General features: G+C 43.8%; 1 protein-coding gene across 8 annotated transcripts in view; it reads left to right on the plus strand.

Moving 5' to 3' along the window:
• Nucleotides 1-20214, plus strand: part of TUSC3 (tumor suppressor candidate 3) — a 324556-nt gene that overhangs the window by 114582 nt on the left and 189760 nt on the right. For 7 of the 8 annotated variants that reach the window (XR_009459776.1, XM_059721779.1, XM_059721778.1 and 4 more), the window contains exons 4-5: nucleotides 1624-1764; nucleotides 2460-2600. Coding sequence is in view for 7 of the 8 variants with exons in the window: in XM_059721779.1 (XP_059577762.1) it covers nucleotides 1624-1764; nucleotides 2460-2600 (282 nt within the window). In the remaining variant the exon portion in view is untranslated. The remainder of the gene's footprint in view (nucleotides 1-1623; nucleotides 1765-2459; nucleotides 2601-20214) is intronic. The other variant, XM_059721782.1, reaches the window with a different exon arrangement.

The raw sequence follows: 20214 nt of genomic DNA on the forward strand, positions 1-20214 counted from the left end.
TCCCTCCTTGTAAATTGTGAAATATTAAATGGTAACAGAAAAAAACAACTTAGCTGTGTTCAAATAACTGCCTTGTTGGACTGTGTTGCGTACAAATAAACACTTGGTTGTTATTTTTAGTGCAAATGAATCTCATGCATGTTTACCCTATTTCCTTTCACACAAAAAACCTCAAAGTAGTGCCTTTTGCATAGTAATTTATGTAAAGGAGACATGTTTGGTTCAGTGTATTACCACAATAAAAATAAAAAACAAAACAAAACCAAAAAATGCCCCTGCATCCCCTCCAGTGATCTTGGACATGATTGTGTTTACAGTGAGTTTGTACGTTGTCTTTGAGGATTCCAGACAGTTTTTGTAATTTTCAGAACTAAACAATGATTTCACTTTTTTGTATCAAGTTATCAAAAATTTCTGTAGGAAAAATATATTGTGGCAATAGGAATCTGAAGTAATTATAATAGCATAAGTGATTTTAAGTCTTGACAGCAGCCTGTACTATTATAGCTATGTGATTGCAGCTATTGCTGTATGTTGGTCAGATTTGATATAAAAGTATGTCATTTGACTTTAGCTTTCATTATGTTTGCATAGAATAGATAAATCAATTGTAAATCCCATGAAACTTGACTATAGCTATTTAAAAGTACCTCTGACAGAACTTATATCTTAATATCATGTTCTATTAAATGATTTCACAGCATTCCTCTTAATCCAAATATTCTGAGAATTATATTTCAACAGTAGCTAACTAAAAGGACTTACCTTTTACTTACTAGAAAAGCCTATTTAATAGCTTATTTTAAATGTTATAAATTTAACCAAGTTCTTCAGGTTTAAATAATCTATTTCAGTAATATAGTAAATTTATTGTACTGGGGAAAAGCAGTCAAGTCCAAGTAATCAAAATGGTTCCGTACTTTTTCACTTAAGGATTTCAATTAATTTAGATTATATCACCTACAGTATTTTTACATTTAATTTAAAATCACTTTATACACACATACATATACTCATGTATACATTTCGATCCGTTTATGAAATCCAAAGTTTTTGAGAAATTCCCTATAGGAAAAATATATTACTCTGTTCCAGCCCCGCCCGTTTAAATGAGTAATGTAAATGGCATTCAGTCACCAAGTTGCTGAGGATTTTTTTTAAAGAAATGTCCACGAACTGTTGAATATTTGCTGTTTGCTGTTTCTTCCCCCTCCCCACCTTCCACCAGTATTGAAGACCATGATCCTCTGCAGTTCTTCATGTGTGATGAACACTGTGCATCATGAATAGTCCCATTCACTTCAACACATGTACATTTGTGTTTGCTTTATTCAACATCTTTTTAAAAGAACGTGACTTTGCTAAATATTTAACAGCACAAGTCTTGAAGCTTACAGTAGGGTTTATTGAATTGTCTTAAGAAGCCTGAGTGAAGAAATGGGAAGGAATACTAGTACCTAGCACTTTTTCACTAATAGATAACATATTGAACTTTAAGAAAAAGTAATTTAGAGCTCTGGAGAGTGACTTAACAGCATCTTGCCTATGTATGTTGCATGATACAAAGAAGCTAAAGCAAGTTTTTTATGTAATATTTTGTTCTATTTTCTCTGTTTTTTGTAGCTCAACATGAACTCTGCTCCAACGTTCATGCATTTTCCTCCAAAAGGTAAACCCAAGAGAGCTGACACCTTCGACCTGCAGAGAATCGGATTTGCAGCAGAGCAGCTAGCTAAGTGGATAGCTGACAGAACAGATGTTCATGTAAGTCACTTGACAAAGTTAAAAGACCGATCTAAATTTATCTTTGTATTTTGTGATGAGCTCTTTTTCCTGTAATACTATTTTTCCTCGCATGAAATCTATACAGTAATAAAACAATAAATAATGTGATAGTTGGAACTTCTACAGTTTTAATGGTGTGTTTCAATCTGACTTTCGTGTTTATATTCCTATCCTGTCTTATTCTAGAAGAAAATGAATAATGATATTGTGACAGTTACCATAATTGAAAAAATAGAGTGCATGTTTATAATGCTAATTACAAAAGTGTTAGGTTTAAAGGTGTGTATTAATGCTAAATAAGAGCACTGACCTAACAATATGCAAATATTTTGAAGAAACCTGATTTTTTTTCTAGCCTTTATATAGTTCAAAATTTTTAAAGATGAAATGTAAAGCTTTCTAAAATTCCATCCAATGGCAGATTTTTAGGGATCCCTTTCACAAGCAAAAGATCCCTTTCAGATATTAACATCAAATCTTATGATGTGTAAAAGGCATTAACAATATTCTCTTTCATAGATCGTTTTTATATGAGGACATCCTTAACATAAAGAATACCATGTATTGTGTCTTGTAAAAACAAGTTTTAACACTGTCTTTGTATGTGTAATCTTGCATATTATATTTCTCATGGTTCCTTGTCTGTCTGTCTGTTTCTCTCTTAAATCCTGCAGATTAGGGTATTCAGGCCTCCGAATTATTCAGGTACTATTGCACTGGCTCTTTTAGTGTCGCTTGTTGGTGGTTTGCTGTATTTGCGAAGAAATAATTTGGAGTTCATCTACAACAAGACTGGTTGGGCAATGGCAGCACTGGTATGCTAATGTTTAATAGACACATTTTTGCCAGTTCTATAACGTTTTACCAGTTTTACTTTTGTTATATGCAGCCAGGTATAAATGCCATGTGCCCAGTAAATTAAAAAGTATTGTATTAATAAGCTGGTTAGGATATGACAATAAGGAACATAAATTCATGACACAGACAGCTGGGCCAAGTCTCATAGATGGTAACTATTGCTAGTTGGTAGGTGCGTTTGTTGAATATTTCCAAATATAATAGTTTATCAGAATTAGCTCCAGTGTTGTTGTTGGGGTGCATTTCAATGAAAAAATATACACAAGTTTAAAGAGTTCATTACTGCTATTATATTGTATAGAACAGATGATATGGTAGGACCAATTTTATGTAAGTGCTGATAAATTTACAAATTATTCGGTCAACTTAGAAGTTGGTTGATATGAGATGTTGTGGGTTTTTTTTTTTTCTTACAATCAAGAAAGTTTAAGGAGTAAGAGAAACTTTTTTTCTCATTTAAAAAAAAATTATGCTGAAGAAGTAGTTTTAATTAATTATTGAAGACAGGGATGAAATTGTATAAAAATGCCGGAGAAAATTTAAAAGTAAGGACATCTTCAATATGAAAAGAGGATAAACATATTCCATTAACAAGATGTTAAGAAGGATTATTCAAGGAGAAAAGTCAAACATAATGAAGTGGTTTAGGAGGCAAGTAATCTTATGAAGGAAACTAGAAAAAAAGCACACTTATTTTATTATGGAAAATGTATTATATTATTTGTGATTTGTTTTACTCCAGAGTTAACGGCAGAAATGGAAAGAGAATCTACAGGAAAAAAATCTCTTCCCATTTGAAGCTAATAGTAAAACTCCCATTGAATTTTTATTGCCAAAAATTTCACCTTTGCTTATCCTGTTGTTATCCTGTAATTTCCTATTGTGGCAATTTTGTAACAAGATATTATAGTATCAAATACAAGGAGTTCAAGAGGGTTTGGCAGGATCAGGGGGGCTATTAGGGTTTCCAGTAGTAAATTAGACTGCTTCTGAGCTACAGTGAACTAAGATTAAGTTGGCCAATTTTAGACCAATCTAACCTTCCTGAACTACTGTATAGTTTGCATGTAGTTCCCTAGTTAGGTGGATCTAAGTGTTAGGTCTGCACCTGAGTGAATTAGGTTAGATTGGGTGGCCATTTCTAATTCCATCTAGCCTCCCCCTAACTTCTCCGAACATCTGTATGGAATGTTTAACCAACCAGGTTAACAATAGCATCTGAAATACCTCTGAAATTGTATCCAATGAAAGTCACAGATATTCCTAATATGTTAAAGGTGACCGATATTGTTGAGATAATTATTCTTTTCCTTCTTTCTTATCATATCTAAATTACTTATCACCATGTTGTGTTTTATCAAACCAAAATCCACTTCATGTAGAGGTATTCTAGCAATCCATAAATATGCATAGGATCTTCTGACTTTACAAAATCTCTGCTTGGTTTTCCTGAGGTAAGACCTTAGGTTGCTTGAAAAAGCACTCAATATGGTATGTGGAAAGAAAAAAAAAAGCCTAGCATATTTAGGGACTAGATAAAAAATACTAATGATATGTATTCATCCTAAAGTACAAAATAGGTATACATTTTGGTGTATTTTATTGATACTTTATAAATATTAAAAAAAACCCCTACTTTCTTATGAAAGGCCATAAAAAGGAACAAAGTTAGAGGCAACCAGCAGTGTATGGTTAAATGGTTTAATCATGCATATATTATCCCATACATAAGTGTTGAGACTTTTATGTGAGAAACAGCCTGTTAGTAAATATATTTTTAAATGGTCCATGTCATGAATACTTTTCTTTTTAAGGACACTTAAAAGCAAATTACTTTGGGGCACTTGGGCAAAAGATGCAGTATCTAGAGGTGGCTTGCATTTGAAATAGGAAAATTGCCAGTTTTGCCTGCTCCCATTGGCAGCCCTTTATGAAGGTGAAGCAGTGCTAAGGAGGAAATTAAATTATTTTCAAACATTTTTTCACAATCTTCCAACAGTCTTCTCCTGATTTGAGCTGCACATGTGCAGGTCTCTATCTGCATAGTGGTGTTGGAATGATGGTGCAGCCATGATGGTCCAAGAAATAAGGGTACCTTGTACCTGAAAGTTTGTCTAAAATCTCTCTCAGTTCTACAGTTAGTCCAGTAAAACATATCACCTAAAAATATCCTTGTTTTTTATATGTGCATAGATTGTTGCTGGATTTATAGACTTCATTTTGCTAAATATTTTCTCCCCATTTGCTCTTAATTCAGTGGTATCTTCAAGAAGAGTGTTGCTGGTAGGTGTTGTAGAGCTTAGGCCCCCTTGTGACAGGTGTCTTGTCCCCAGCAACATCAGGGTGGGATCCCAATTTAGCACCACTTATGTGATCTGAGTGCTGCTCCTTCTCACCTGCCATGCCTTAGCTCTTTCTCTCTGGATACAGTTCCTGGTAGGTGGTCCATGGGATCTCGTACCTGGGTTTCTTCGTGGGTCTTCAACCTTCCCTTTACCTCTCTGCGAAGGATTGAGAGAGGGAAAACAAAAGCCCCGAGGTGCCTCATGTGCTGGACAAGGGAGGTTGGGAGAAGAAAAGCAGCTGGCAGAGACGAACGGAAAGTGAAAGCAAGCAGCACTTACAGCATGGATGACCGGTGGGGCTGCAGCTGGAGACCGGAAGAGAAGAGGAGCAATCACTACACTTCCAGAGCAGCATCTTGCTCCAGATTGGAGGAAGGAAGCTGCTCAGTGGTATTTCCAGTCCTGGAGAGGGGCAGAAGTGGGTTGATTCCCTGCGAGCCGGAGAGAGAGGAGCGTCTGAGCATCCCGGCAGGCAAATGTTGCTAACCCTGCCGGAGAAATGCTGTGGGTGTCACCCAGAGAAGGAAGCAGGTGGAGGTCTGCCCACACAAGGCTTCTGATAATCCCTGGAGTGGAGTGACATCGAGGATCTGGGAGAGAGGCCTGAAGAATTGCTGTTTTCAGGTTAGAGCTTCGCTGCACTTGGGAGAAATCCCATTGGGACAGTGAATGTTCACAAGTAAGCCGGGGCACGCCTGTGCAGATCAGTGACTGGATTAACTGGGTTTTTCTCTGTTGCGATTTGGACATGAGAGCCTGACCCCAAGTGAAGGGGACATTGACTGAGTGTGACAAAGAGACTGAGAGCAGTTGGGTTTTGCTTTCTTTTTCATATTTGGGTACAGGCCCGGGCCAGCCCCTGGAAGGTTGTGCGCCTAACTAAAGCCGATGGTCACCCTGATGGCTGAGGGCAGAACAGTAGACCAAAAGGCAGCATTAAGATCTGGCTGCAGAAAACTACGAGTGCCATCTGGAGAGCCTAGGGTGGGGTAAAGGGGAGGTTTGGAGCCCCACAGAAGAAAACAAGGATTGAGACCTGGTAGGATCACCTTGGGCATTACCTCTTAGCAAGATAATATCATCAAAGTCGTGGCAGGTGAGACGCATAAGACCAGCTTCCTGGCAGACCAGGTGATCCAAAGTCGAGGTCCACCCTATCACCGCCTGTAGGGAAACGAACTCAGGGCACTGGCAGCAAGCCCTATGACACCTACAGTCATCACACTCATCCTTACCACATCCATGGCTGAGATGACCCTTCATTTCTGGAGGTCTCACTTATAAGTGATGACTTCTTACCTGTAGCATCCCGCTTCTTGAGGGTGCTGACCTCCTGCCTGCAAATTCTTTACAGGACATCCTTTGACCATGGACCCAGGGCTTTGCAATGAAAGTCACCTCAATCTTGAGGTAACCTGGAACTTAAGGATAATGCCAATGGCGACAGAAAAGGAACTTAAGGATAACAACAATGGAACAGAAAATAATCAGCATTCACTTATGAGGCCCTGTGTCTCATCTCCCAGGCCCCACAGATAGCCCGGCTGGGGCTTTTCACTCTCCCTGCTCAAGGGTTGCCTGCTGGGCCAGCAGCTCCCCGCTGCACCCTTGGTTGTTGTCTTGTGAGATACTTCTCTGGGTCCCTGCCCCTTCCCACCTCATCCTTGTCTGACCTGAGGCTGGGTTGTCCAGTCCACTCCCGGTGCTGCTCTCATCGCTGGCCTTGGCCGTTCCACATGGCTCTCCCTCCTGAGTTGGCCTCAGGCTGCCATAGCCCTGCACTGTCATCTGTCTTGCTGCCTGGTGCAACCCCCAGCTTCTTTCCCTCTTTGTAGGTCCCCGGTAGGTTTTGTGTTGCTGCAGCATTTGGCCTGGTCCTCTCGGCCCCTGCACCGTATGCCTCCCTTTTACCGTGTTCTGTGGTGGGGCTTCTGCCGCCTCCTGCGGCTCCATGGTGTGCTGCTCAGGTTTCTTCACTGCACCCAGCGGCCTTGCCAGACCTACCTCCTGGAGCATCTCCTAGGCATGCCACTTCTCCCCAGTGCCATGCTCTGCAGCACTCCCCGGGCTTCTCTTGGGGGCATGCCCTGGCATCTCCCCACTGGCATTCTCTCTCTCTCCTGCATGCCCTGCAACTGTGTTCCCAGCTGCCATTTGAATGGCCTGTGCCTCTATCTGGCCACTCCCCCTTTTGCCACTGATTTGCAGGCTCAGGCAGCTCCGAAACTGGTCTGTCTGAGCTTGCTGTCTCGGTGTCTTGCCGCAGCTTCTGCCCATCACTTCCCCTGCGGTGAGTAATGGAGTGAGTCGGGGGCGAGGGGCTCTCTCTTCCCCTCTCACATATCCCTCCCTCATGACACCACAGTGCGATCTTCTCTTATTACCTGGTGCTGGTGGTGATGTCTCCCCCTGGTGACATCACCTCCCCTGAATGGCAGTGAGATAGGAAGTCAGCAACTATATTGCTTTTCCCTGGTTTGTACTCCATTGAGATCTGAAATGGCTGTAACATCACGGCCCAGCATGTGATTTGTGTAATGTCCGTTTTAGCTGACTGGAGCCATTTCAAAGGGGCATGGTCCGTTATAACCATGAGCTCTCGGCCAAGCAAATAATAACGGAAATACAGAAGTTGATACATAGCCGTGACGTTCCATCAGCCTTCGGGAACATCACTATTGGGCTGCGCCAGGGGCTCCAGGGTTCCCTAATAATCCCTTGCTCCAGAATTTTCTTTATCTCTTCCTTTACCATTGGATACTGATGGTAGGGTATCTGTCGCCATCTTTGTCTTCCTATAGGCCCTTCGAGCATCACAATCATATGTATTGCGCCTCGGGCTTTACCGGCTATCTCACTGAACACATTGGCAAAGTCCTGAATTAGCCTGGCCAGCTGCCTCCGCTGCTCGGCAGTAAGATCTTGGCCTATGGGAACTTCCCCCTGTCACAACCCAGTGATTTTGGTGCCTCGGCATGGTGGAATTTTCCCGCCACGTGAGAGCCTCTTGCAAAGTAAAGGTTTTCTGTTGCAGCAGAAAACCCCCGGTGCAAGAGAGTTCCCACCATTCGAATGCAAATTTGTGTCCCGCTATTGGCCAGTTCTAAATTATTCCTACATGGCGGCTAGTAATTGGCTTGCTAGCCGTTTAGAAATTCACGTGACTTCCGCCCAAGTCGGAGAACTTTGAGCACGCTGCAGAGTGCTTCTGAAGAGATCTGACTCGTGGCTGAGCTAATCGATAGCCTGATCACCTATCGATTCGTCTCCCCGTCACCGAGCGCAATCCCAGATGTATCCCTTTCCCTGCCGGCCCGATTTGTAGACGGACGTGCTGGCCTGAGCCCTGCCAGCTGGAACAACTAACGTAGTTGTTCAGACGACCGGACCATTTTTGTTGCAACCGCAAGCAACGTAAGTAAAGTTTTACAACCATAAAGCTTTCTCGGCCTCTCTATTCACCAGCCCGCCCCGACAAACGAGTAATTATTGAATCACCTTGAGTTGGCTTTGGCCATCCGAGACGTGGCAACGAAGATGGGATTAAAGGGCACGGTGATGGAGAAGAACCTAATCAGGTGCTGCCCCTGGCGCACCGGGACCCGCCATGTAGAGAATGCCAACGATCTATGGGCGCATATCGCTTACCACCAGGCGGTAGAAGGGGATGAAAGAAATATTGATGGTTACTTCTCCGTAAAGAGAGAAGAAGCCTAGTGAAGGAATGGAGAACTAAGCTATCCCTTGGGGAGTTCGGATGCATAATGGGGAGCGACCGGGTCTATTATCAACCCCCGGAGGAAACCTCAACCATATCCTTAGCTGGGGTGAAAGCGCGGAAGGCAGAGAAGCTGACCCCCGCTCAAGAGTTCACTCAATGCATCCGATACTTAAGGGAAGGAGGGGAATCCACCCCCACAGACTGGTTCAACTGTCCGGATTTGGTGCCTGAGTTGCGGGGTCATGAGCTCCTCGTTCAGGTCTGGGAGGATTTGGAAACTAAGGGCCGTCATGTGCCGAGAATGGGTCTGACCAAATGGAAGAAGGGAAAAATGATAAATGTGCTGTTCCGTACAGTAGCGGGTCTACTAAGGGAATACGCAAATGTAGAGGCACAGATGCATACGGCGCGTAAGGAGTCGCTGAAGCGGGCAGCAAAAGGCTTCAGAGCGGCGCTTATTAATAGCACCGGCCGCATGATACCGCTAGCAGAAAATGGCGCCGAAAGAAGCGCGAGCCATCTGGGGAACCCGGAAAAGAGGGGCGGAGCTTCAGAAGACCCGGCGGGGATCCGCCTAGCGCCTCCGCCCCCTGAGGTGACGTCATTCCCAGCGGCCCCACCTCCTTGCCAAGGGGAGGGGGCAATGGGAGGAGAGATATACCCAACGCTCTCAGACGAAGAATTTAACTCTTTCTCTACTGCAGCTCACCCACTAGCTGTGACGAAGCATGTTGCAGATGAAGATGGTGCTACACGTACCACTGTTATCTCACACACACGCACCAGACCAGAAATTCAAGAGCTTTGCAAGGAATCTAAAATAAGATCAGGCGAGACCTTAGCAATGTGGTTAGGGCGGTTAATAGTGGAATTCGGATCTGACACCTTGGATAAAGAAGAAGCGAGTGCCTTGACCCGACAGGCGGCATGGAGTGGTGGGCATGCTACCGATTTGAATGTGGTCACAGACAGTGCCCACTGGCCCATCCTGATCCCGGCGCTCGTAGTGGGACAGGTAACCCACAAATTTCACACCTGGCACGAAGGTCATCCACAGAAGGCTACTGTGGAGCAACTCCTCCTGGCTATAGTTGGGGTGTCATATCTCTCATGGAGCCCGAGAACAAATCCAATGGGACTAACAGCCGTACAACGAAAAGAGAGATGGGCTCATCGCCACCTATCGGATCCCGGGGCAATCCCAACGCCCTTGAAAGCTATAGAGGCCTGCGTGGACGTATACGGAGGAGCAAATGCCGTTACACTCCGACTCTTCTTGAACCCAGTGGCAGGTCAACCGGTGGGAAATCTCTTGGGCCATCTCCCACGTCTACAAGCACTTATGCAACAAAGTGAACAAGCTTCTGATACCATAAGGGACTGATCTTCGGTATACCCAGCCGGAACACTGAGACCCAGACGGCAAGAATTTATCCCTCGACGAGAGCAAGGGTGGTCACCTCCAGGAACCCCAAAGGAGAGAACCCTGAGGGAAAGAACCATGTTTGGTTTTCTTCTCTCCCGTACTGGACTTACAAGGGCACAGCTACGAATTTGGGAGAAAGGGGCCAGTCTCATCTGGCTGAAGCATTAGGATTCAAATTCGAGGACTCATCAAAAAATGAGTGATGGCCGTCGGCTCCGCCGGCGGCCTTCTCCAGTTCAGACCTGACCCTACGGATTCTTGACCATATGCTGAACCTACTGTTTGCAACCCTACCGATCCGGATGACCAACAACAAGCATTCTTCCTTCTCGATACTGGAGCTCAGACCAATGTGATTACCTCACTGATACCTCATCAAAAGACCGCCAAAACGATCAAGGTACAAGGGCTTAACGCTATCGCTGTCACAACGAAGGTCAAATTTTGGGTCCAAGGTTACCGATATCCCCTAGAGGCTGTCCTAGGGGGAATCAACATTTTAGAGATCCTGGGGATAAAAGCGCTTGACCTTAAAGAACAAGTGCTACAGGCATTACCCATTATTATCCCAGAACTGGATTGGCATCGACCAATGCTTCGTAACAACTCCACCTGGCGATATCGACCAATCCTGACTAAGGGTTCGCTAAAGCAGTCCCTTACTGACCTCCTGAGGCGGCTCGAGCGACGAGGCTGTATTAAGACTGTAACAGCCAGCACCTACCTGTCATCAGGATTGGGGGGGTAGCGAAACCTGGAAAGCCTAATGAAGCCCGGTTGGTTGTAGACTACAGAGAAGTCAACAAAAGGTGTCAGGTACTTCAACAACCTAATCCGTCTACTCTGCCACAGTGTATGTTTGAGATGGCACAGTTCCAACAAAGTAAGTGGGTTGGAGTCACATTGGATCTTAAAAATATGTTCTTTTCCATCCCGATAACTGACCTGGAAGGAATACTAAACATGTGTATTGATGGCATCACGTATAGGTGGACAGTGTGTCCACAAGGATATCGTAACGCTCCATCACTAGCCACAGGTGCCATGAATAACACCCTAAATCATTTTGGAGCTTCATATTCTCTTCCTCAAGAGAAGGAACTAAAGATTTGGAGTTACGTTGATGATATCGCCATCATGGGTCGCGATAGTTCCGTAGTTACTAGTATAGTCAGTCAACTAGTCACTCACCTTCAGAGTGAGGGATGGACAATCAACGAGGAAAAGTCGTGTTTACAACCTGTAGATGACATTACATTCCTTGGTACTCAATACATCGGTTCCATCCGCCACGGAATTTCTCATGAGGGTCCTGACGTCGATCCATTGAAAATATTCTTCCCTACTAGCAAGAGGCACTTTCAACAGCTGTTGGGTCATTTGAATTGGTATCGACATTATATTGAACCTAGTGATTTGGCACTCCTCACCAAATTGCAGTGACAGATCTGTAATAAATCCCGAAAGTCTACGCCCTGGACAAAAAGAGATCAGCAGAACCTGCTTCGCCTGCTAGCTACTGTTAAAGATACACAACTCCATGCCATCAATCTTGGTGAGTCACTTACCATAACCCTCGGGTTCCCCACCAACCACGTGTGGGCTGTTGCACATAACCCTCACGATAAGCTAGTATATACAGCCCATAAAACACTTCAAGAGGTACAACATCGATATGGAGCTATAGGAAAAATCCTCCTAGCTGAACAACTGGTGGAACCTTTAGCAAGGGGGCATGGGACGTTACGCGCTCCCGGTGCCACATTGTTACCCTTGCTGGATGCAGACAGAGTTGACCCACATTTTCAGGGCGAATCTAAGACCTGGAATACACTAGTGCTTACCCACCAGTACAACTGGCATTGTTGGAGGTTGGAAGACACGGTACCTGATCCAAGCCCAGAAGATGAGGAGAAGGTCCCTACATTGTATGGAACTTCTGCCCCGGCGTGGATGGCCTCCCAACATGGCGGAGGCTATGGATATTATTGCAAAGCTTGCAACGATAAGGAAATCTTTCAAGCCGACCCAGATGATAATTCGGCCCAAAAATGTGAATTATTAGGATTCCTCAAGGTACTAGAACATTGTTTAACGCATCATAATGATACACTCTCAGTTCTGATCATCGCAATTGATTTGCAATAGATTTTATAAAATTCTTACGGGCACGGCTTTTCCCTACGAGAATTTGAATGATTGGCAAGATATTTGGGAAACGTTAACTAAATTTGTGTGCCTCGCGTTAATTAGGCACGCTAAGTCCCATCGTCCAGATACCGATCCAGTGCATGAGGTAATTGATATCTTCTTAGAAGATCCACTCCGAACTGACATAGTCTTGCATGTCACATCTACCACTGATCCTGAAGTAAATCCATTCCTCGTGTGGCTTCATGAGAATTGGGGTCACCCGGGACCACGAGCTTGTCATCAACGTTGGTGCCGAACCTTTATGGAGCTGGCCTCATACGGAGCTCGGCGCAATTGGGAAAAGGTAGCTCAGGCCTTTGAGATATGTGCTAAAGAAAACTGCCACAGAACCAAACATCAGCTCGGAGCTTTCAATTCTTCACAGTTTCAGGCAGGAAAAGTTTGGCAGGTAGATTTGCTGGGACCCCTCCCAGGGTCTAAGCCGCCAAATAAAGGATTAGTTGTTGTCGACTTGGGAACAAGACAGTTACAGGTTATTCCCCTACGGAATAGCAATGACACTGCTGTCATTTCTGCTTTGACTGCTGTATTTGCTACCTGGCAACCCCCCATGAGATTGTCTGATGGAGGACCCCCGTTTAATTCAAACGCTCTGGACAAATTCGCTCGTCTTCATAATGTAGCCTGGCATCTTCATTTGCCGTACCACCCGCAGTCCAGCGGTGTTGTGGAAAGACACATAGGTCTGTACAAAGAACAACTTCACCTTAGAGGAGGAGGGACGTTTAAAAACTGGACTAAATTTAATCATGATGTCCTTATTTCACTAAACACTGCTAAACCGTTATGGGACGAAGCTAATGTCCAGAAACCTCCACCTTGGGAACCCAAGTTCCAACCAGATGAGTTAGTGTGGATCTCAATACCGCACCCCCATCAATCTCATCCACAAGTTCACAAAGGGACAGTTCAGCGGTCGGGACAATATCCCAATACCTATTCTGTCCTATCGGAAGAGAAGCCCGATCGTCCTCATATTATCGTTCATCACAACTGGATGACAAGCCGTTCCAACGTTCACCCAGTATCCTTACAGTAAATCCAGTTAGGAGTCTTTTGTCTTGTGTTGTTGTTTTCTCTCTTTGCAGGACTAACCCCAGAAAAGTGGTCATTCACAACCGCCCGAGTGTGAGATTCATCAAGCTCCAGACTGCAGTTCGTTCAAGTTGATAGAGTGATGATTATGAAGGAGACACTGAGACGGGGAACGTTTATTAGCTCAGACCTTGCTATAACACTATTTTCTCATTTTATTAAGTATTTTATTGACATTGTCTGTTAATAGGAGAGGACGGACTGACTACCAGACGAAGGAAGTCCCAAGCCGCTGTTCTCCCATCAGACGATGATCAACAGTTGTTGTTATATGTTCGAAGTTATTGTATTTTGTAACTTGTTGAAAAGACCGGTCTATCAAGTTGTTTGTTTATATACATATATTTTACTGGTTGTTAAAGCTTTGCCAGGTCAGTGAATCCCGAAACAAAGATGCCGTATGATGTTCTCATGTGTCTAAAATTCCAGTTGTGCCGTCGGCAAGGGGGCATGTCACAACCCAGTGATTTTGGTGCCTCGGCACGGTGGAATTTTCCCGCCACATGAGAGCCTCTTGCGAAGTAAAGGTTTTCTGTTGCAGCAGAAAACCCCCAGTGCAAGAGAGTTCCCGCCATTCGAATGCAAATTTGTGTCCCGCTATTGGCCAGTTCTAAATTATTCCTACATGGCGGCTAGTAATTGGCTTGCTAGCCGTTTAAAAATTCACGTGACTTCCGCCCAAGTCAGAGAACTTTGAGCACGCTGCAGAGTGCTTCTGAAGAGATCTGACTCGTGGCTGAGCTAATCGATAGCCTGATCACTTATCGATTCGTCTCCCCGTCGCCGAGCGCAATCCCAGATGTATCCCTTTCCCTGCCGGCCCGATTTGTAGACGGACGTGCTGGCCTGAGCCCTGCTAGCTGGAACAACTAATGTAGTTGTTCAGATGACCGGACCGTTTTTCATCGCAACAGCAAGCGACGTAAGTAAAGTTTTACAACCATAAAGCTTTCTCGGCCTCTCTATTCACCAGCCCGCCCCGACAAACGAGTAATTATTGAATCACCTCGAGTCAGCTTTGGCCGTCTGAGACACCCCCCTCGCTTCCTAGCTCCCTTTCAGGTCCACCAATGCCTCCCCCCCCTCCCCCTGCCAACTCTTCCTGCTCCAGTAGTGGCATAGCCAGGAGTCCCTCTGACTCTTGCCACAGCTTTAACAAATTAGCATGATATATCTGTTTTTGTCACCTATGTCTAGGGTGCAGTACCTCGTACTTGACCAGGCCAATCTGGCAGACAATCTGGAAAGGCCCCTGCCAGCAGGTCAGGAACTTACTTGTGGAGCTGGGCAGCAGGACGAACACCCTCTGTCCCACCTGCAACTTGCATTCCCCTACATTCTTATCATACTACTGTTTTTGCCTCTTCTGTGCCTCTCTCAAGTTATCTCTGGCCACCTGGTTAGCTTTCTGCAATCTATCTCTGTGTTTGCACATACTGGGATGGAGTAGCCCCCTTACCCTCTGCTCCTTCCTATCCTTCTCGCACAACATCCAACAAGCTTCACGGGGATGGCATTTTTGGTTTCATGTCACTTTCCTAATTGAGTTAGTATCACTTTTATAATGGTGTTTTGGGATTTTCAGTTGTGTACTGGAGCAGGATTTGGACTAACATCTATCCTTTCTTAATCATTTGAAAAGTACTATAATTGTATGATAACAGTAGGAGGAAGTACATGTGCTTTATTCTCTTAATAATATATAGTTCTTACAGATCCTGCCCCAATGAGAATAGATATTGAGTAGAATCTATTTCCCAAAACTCTTAATTAGATTTTACTTTGATTTGAAAAATCATAACTGTATATACTATTTCATATTCAGCACTTACTTCATATATCTTTTTGCTTTAAATGAAAAGGAAGAAAAATCTCCACATATAAACATATATTTTCCTTAACTATTTTTGTCAGAAAAAGAGGCAGGAGTTAATTTAGAAGTGATAACTAGTACATGGCATAAAATAAAATATGATTAATGTCCATAAAAGTGTTCTTTTTTGAGTGATTATCTACATATATCTCCACTGTTAATATCTGGGTATCTTGCACACTTGAATTAGACACCTCTGTTAGCAGAACTATAACATACGCACTCCATGTCCTTATGCCAATGGTGCGGTTGCACTGGCACCCTCCCTGTTCTATCTTCTCGTGCATAGTGGGATCTGAAGCAAAAATACACTTCGCTGAGAGAAATTAGTCTAAGTAATGACTTTCTCTCCTAGTTAACTACTTAACATAAAGCATATTAAAACTATTCCCCCCACCATTGTTCTTAATTAATAGAACTATTTTTTTCTAAAATCTGTTTGTTTGTTTTTTAACAGGTCCTCTCGAGTTAGTTACTTGTGATCATGCAGAAGGCTCCAGGCTTCAAGCACTGTTATTATGCAGAGCTGTTGTGCCTACTGATTTGTAGAAGTTCAAGCGGCATGTTTTGTTTGAGTAATGGACATATGGGTTAGAGACAGAAGTTTAAGTTTAAGTGATCAGAAGCTGGTTTAAGCCTGTAACAGAACAGAAGTCCAGCTGACATAAACCAGTTTCAAATGGCCAAAACTGGTTTAAGATAAATCTGATTGAATGTAGTATCAGACATAATTCCTTGACTGACGTCAAACCGGTTTATGGAACTTCTGTCCTAGACCCCTTCCTGGTTTAAGTTAAATCCAAGTCCCCAAGTCCAAGTCCCTAGCATCCCAGCATGTTTTTCAGCCCTGTGCTGGGCTGGGCTGTGATGTCTGTTCCAGAGAGCAGGGTTGGCCTGGCGCCTCTCCTCCCTAGCCGGAGCACTATCACTGCTCCAGCTGGCTGAGAAAGGGGTGGGGGACTGCAGCTGGGATCTGCCTGGCAGAGGCACAGCAGTATCTGCCAGGCTTCCCTCTTTTCCCACCTTCAGTCTTCCCGGCTCATTGCTTAAGCAGGGATTCCCTGCTTAAGCAATTCCCCACCCCCTTTCCTTTCCCACTTGCAGGGGCTCCAAATGGGGATCCCCTTTTGCCTCAGGCTAGGGGCATCTAGCCATGACCCCCTTCTGCCCCCCTTGCTAACTAATGAGAGATGTTGCCAATTTCACTGTAACAGGTAGACAGAACAGTGTCTACTTTGGGCATCCTGGTACTTATCAGCAGGTCACCTGGGAATGTCTGTCAGCTAGCCAGGGCTGCAGCTCTCACCCTTCTTCCTTGGCTTCTTTGAGGTTTCTGGCTCTCCTGCTTTCTCTCGCTGCCTTTGCCACCCTCCCCATGCTTCCACTGCCACGTACCAGATATCCAGACCTTTGTTGAGCACTTTACTTAATCCCCATGATTGCTGTGATTATTGGTGGTAGCAGTGTGCGTGCATCTGGGATCTCTGTTTAGCTTTTTCATTTCTTAAACAGGATAAGGCTAGCATCAAGGCAGCTCTGTTTTCCAGCTGCTGATAGAGAGTGTGTGTGTGAATGGGGAGCATCATGGTTGAGCAAGAAGCCAGTGGCTTGCAAATGCCTGCAACCTGCAGGTAGGAAGAGCTTGAACTAACAAGGGAGACACTTTTGTTTTCTTTTGTAGGGCTTGATGGGCTGATAAGCTTTATGTTCTGATAAGCTCCTTCCTGGCTGGCTTCAAAGCCATCTGAGTGCAGGCATCTCCCACCCTGAAATGCTTATATCAAATGAATCCTACCCTGAAAACCTTATATCAAATGAAGTTTCACTGTGCAGCGAAGGGTCTGGCAACAGTCCTTGCCCCTTGAGCATTGAGGGAGGGAAGAGGGGGGAGAGATCTGGCACGGGTTGCTTCCCCCTCCCCCTCTAGGCACACCCTGGCTAGGGACTGTAGAGGCCAGGATGGGGTTTAAACCCAGCCTTATTCATAGCAGCCTGCCATGGCCTGGCCATGCCCCTGCCTCCCCCCCTGCCTCTCAGCTCAGGAGTGTAGAAGGGAAGGGAGGGCTTGTTCTAGTGCCCCTGGGTTCTGGCCTGAGCCAATGTAGGTATGTGCATGCATTTCCTGAATCAAAAATGAATTTCTATCCACTTGTAAATCAGTTAATTTATGCAGGTTAGACTAGCCAGCACAGATTGAATCAATTCAGGCTTGGACTTTTTGAATATCTGTACTTAACCATGACGGGCAAGGGTTCAGACCTCAAATTCTTTCTGTCTTGTACAAGGAAATCAATTAAAACAAGCATTGCGCCCATACTTTGGCTCAGGCAAGTGTAATAAAAATTCTAGTGTTGGACAGACCGGTTGTATTCATATTCCCTTAAAAATTTGCCTTACAAATACCACATGTCTTCTGGCACTGGATTATGAAAATAGTACAATGAGTTATAGACATTGGAACATTTAAAGATAACACTTTTGACTGGTACCAAGGTGATTGTTGTCAAGACCAACATTTTGGCCATACAGATATTGTTCAATCCTGTCAACACTTAAGCAGCCTCAGGCAAACTGTACATGTCCTCAGTGTCCGTTTTAACACCAATTAAATGTCTACCTGTTATTCCACCACACCAGTGTTTCTCAAACAAGGTGCTGCAACACCTTGAGATCAACTTGATTTCACTCGGGACCTAGATTTCCAGAATCACCTGTTTCAACTACAAAAAAACAAAAAGCTACACCTCAATAACTGATGCATTTATTCCATATAGTCACACAAGAAAGCAATCTCTTTTCATGAGCTGAAACTCAAAAAGGAATTTAGTAAGTGGAAACTTGTACTAGGGAAGAGTATATAAGAGTATCATACAGGCATGTGGGGGGAGAAAATTAGGAAGGCCAAGGCACAATTTGAGTTAGAGCTGGTAAGGGACATGAAAGATAATAAAAAGGGATTCTACAAGTATGTCAAAAGTAAGACAAAGACCAGAGAAACCATGGGTCCCTTACGGAATGCAGAAGGTGGTCTAGTTGTAGATGATAAGAAGGCTAAAATATTTAATGCCTTTTTACTTCAGTCTTCATAAATAGTAGTATCTACCAGGTGATAAGTGCAGTTGGCAGTGAAGATAGGAAAGGAGACAAACAGCCTAGAGTAATAGAACAGGCTAGGAATTACTTAGAGAAGCTGAACGCTTTCAGGTTAGCAGGTCTTGAAATACCCTAGGGTAGTAAAGGAATTGTTCACGGTAATTTGGGAGCCATTAGTTATCTTCTTTGAGAACTCATGGAGGTGCAGAGCAGCAAAATCATTAGGGGCCTAGAAAGCAAGGTTTATTAAGAGAGGCTGAAACAGTCAGGGTTATTTAGCCTGAAGAAGAGAAAACTAAGGGGAGATTTAATACCAGTCCCCAGATTCCCAAAATTCCCAATGAGCAATTTTATAGAGAGGATGGAGATGGGCTTTTCTCTGTCGTCCTCTGGGAAACAACTAGGAGGAACTTTCTGACAATGAGGATGCTCAAGCTTTGAAACAAGCTACCTAGGGAAGGTTTGGAATCTCTACCTCAAGATATCTTGAAGAGCTGGTTAGACCAGCACTTGGCTAGGGTGTATTAGTCAGGGATCCTCTTGTCTTAAGCCGGGGGCTGGATTAGATAACTACTTCTCTGTGATTCTAAGAGGAGAAAATGTTAGAAGAAGCACCAGTTCCATATCTTATCCTCCCCTCTGGATAGGGCAGCTCCCCAGAATCAATGTCTCCCATTTCTGAGCACTTGAATACATTCAAAGAACTTATCAGGAAGTTTGCCTCAATCAGTAGTAAAAGAAAAAAAAAAAGTTGAATTGATGTGGGAATTTTTCACAAACTCTTACGCATTTTCTGAATATCACCTCTTTGAGGATCTGGTTGATACTAACTTCCCTAATTGCTAATAAAAATAAAAATCTTACTGGGACTATTCCTAAGGATTTGAATATCATCTTTACACATTCTCTCCCTTTCTCTTGTTATGGCTACTGTGAATGAGTGTTCAAAACATCAGAATAGAAAAAGAAACTGGATACAGTTAAATGAAAATAATATTAATCAGTTTACAGAAGTAAATTTCAAATAGCAAGGTGTACTTTCCACATATTCATTATTATTTTTAATTTAACATCAAAACTAGCAGATAAATTGCCTGATGAATGCATAGAAGGGGAAGGACATCACAGATCCACGCTGCTGCCTGGCTCTGGACTCATACTGCTGCATCCCAAACAAGGCCCCACAGATCCAGCCTGGGAAGAGCTTCTGTGATCTGGATCTGGGCTGGGGTCTGGGGTGAGTTTGATACCCCTGTTCTAGAGCCTTTCCCCACTCTTGGATCCCCCTTCCTACTGTCTCTCAACAACCTTTACAATAGCAGGACATTAGCTGCTCTGGTCCCCCTGGCTTACCTGTGGGATGTTAGAGTGTTATGGCTTGTGTTGTGTTGGAGTTGACGGTATAGTTTGGCTAAGCGGTTAAAGAGTGGATTTGTATAGAATGTCTTGGACAGAAATGATCCTGCCTCAGACAGGGAATTGGTCTAGATGACCAAGGTCCCTACTTCCCTATGACTCTGATCCATAACTTTAAGCTTTGGTAACCGATCCACTTTACACGATATTCTACGAGGGCAGCATCTCTTTGTGACAACATGTAAAATGTATGCCCACTTAAATCAGGTTATTTGTCTACTGATTCTCTTTCCCAAGCCTCACTTATGAAGAGAAAAGGAACAGATAATTTCCTTAATTAGAGAACCTTATTCTTTTATACTGAAAACAAAACAAGAGCCTTTCTGAGGGGTTTTGGGTTGTAGTTGTGTTGGTCTAAGGGCATAGGCAGGCAAGGTGATTTGGGTAG

The sequence above is a fragment of the Alligator mississippiensis genome, chromosome 2 (genome assembly GCF_030867095.1).
Source record: "Alligator mississippiensis isolate rAllMis1 chromosome 2, rAllMis1, whole genome shotgun sequence".
Taxonomy (NCBI): Eukaryota; Metazoa; Chordata; order Crocodylia; family Alligatoridae; genus Alligator; species Alligator mississippiensis.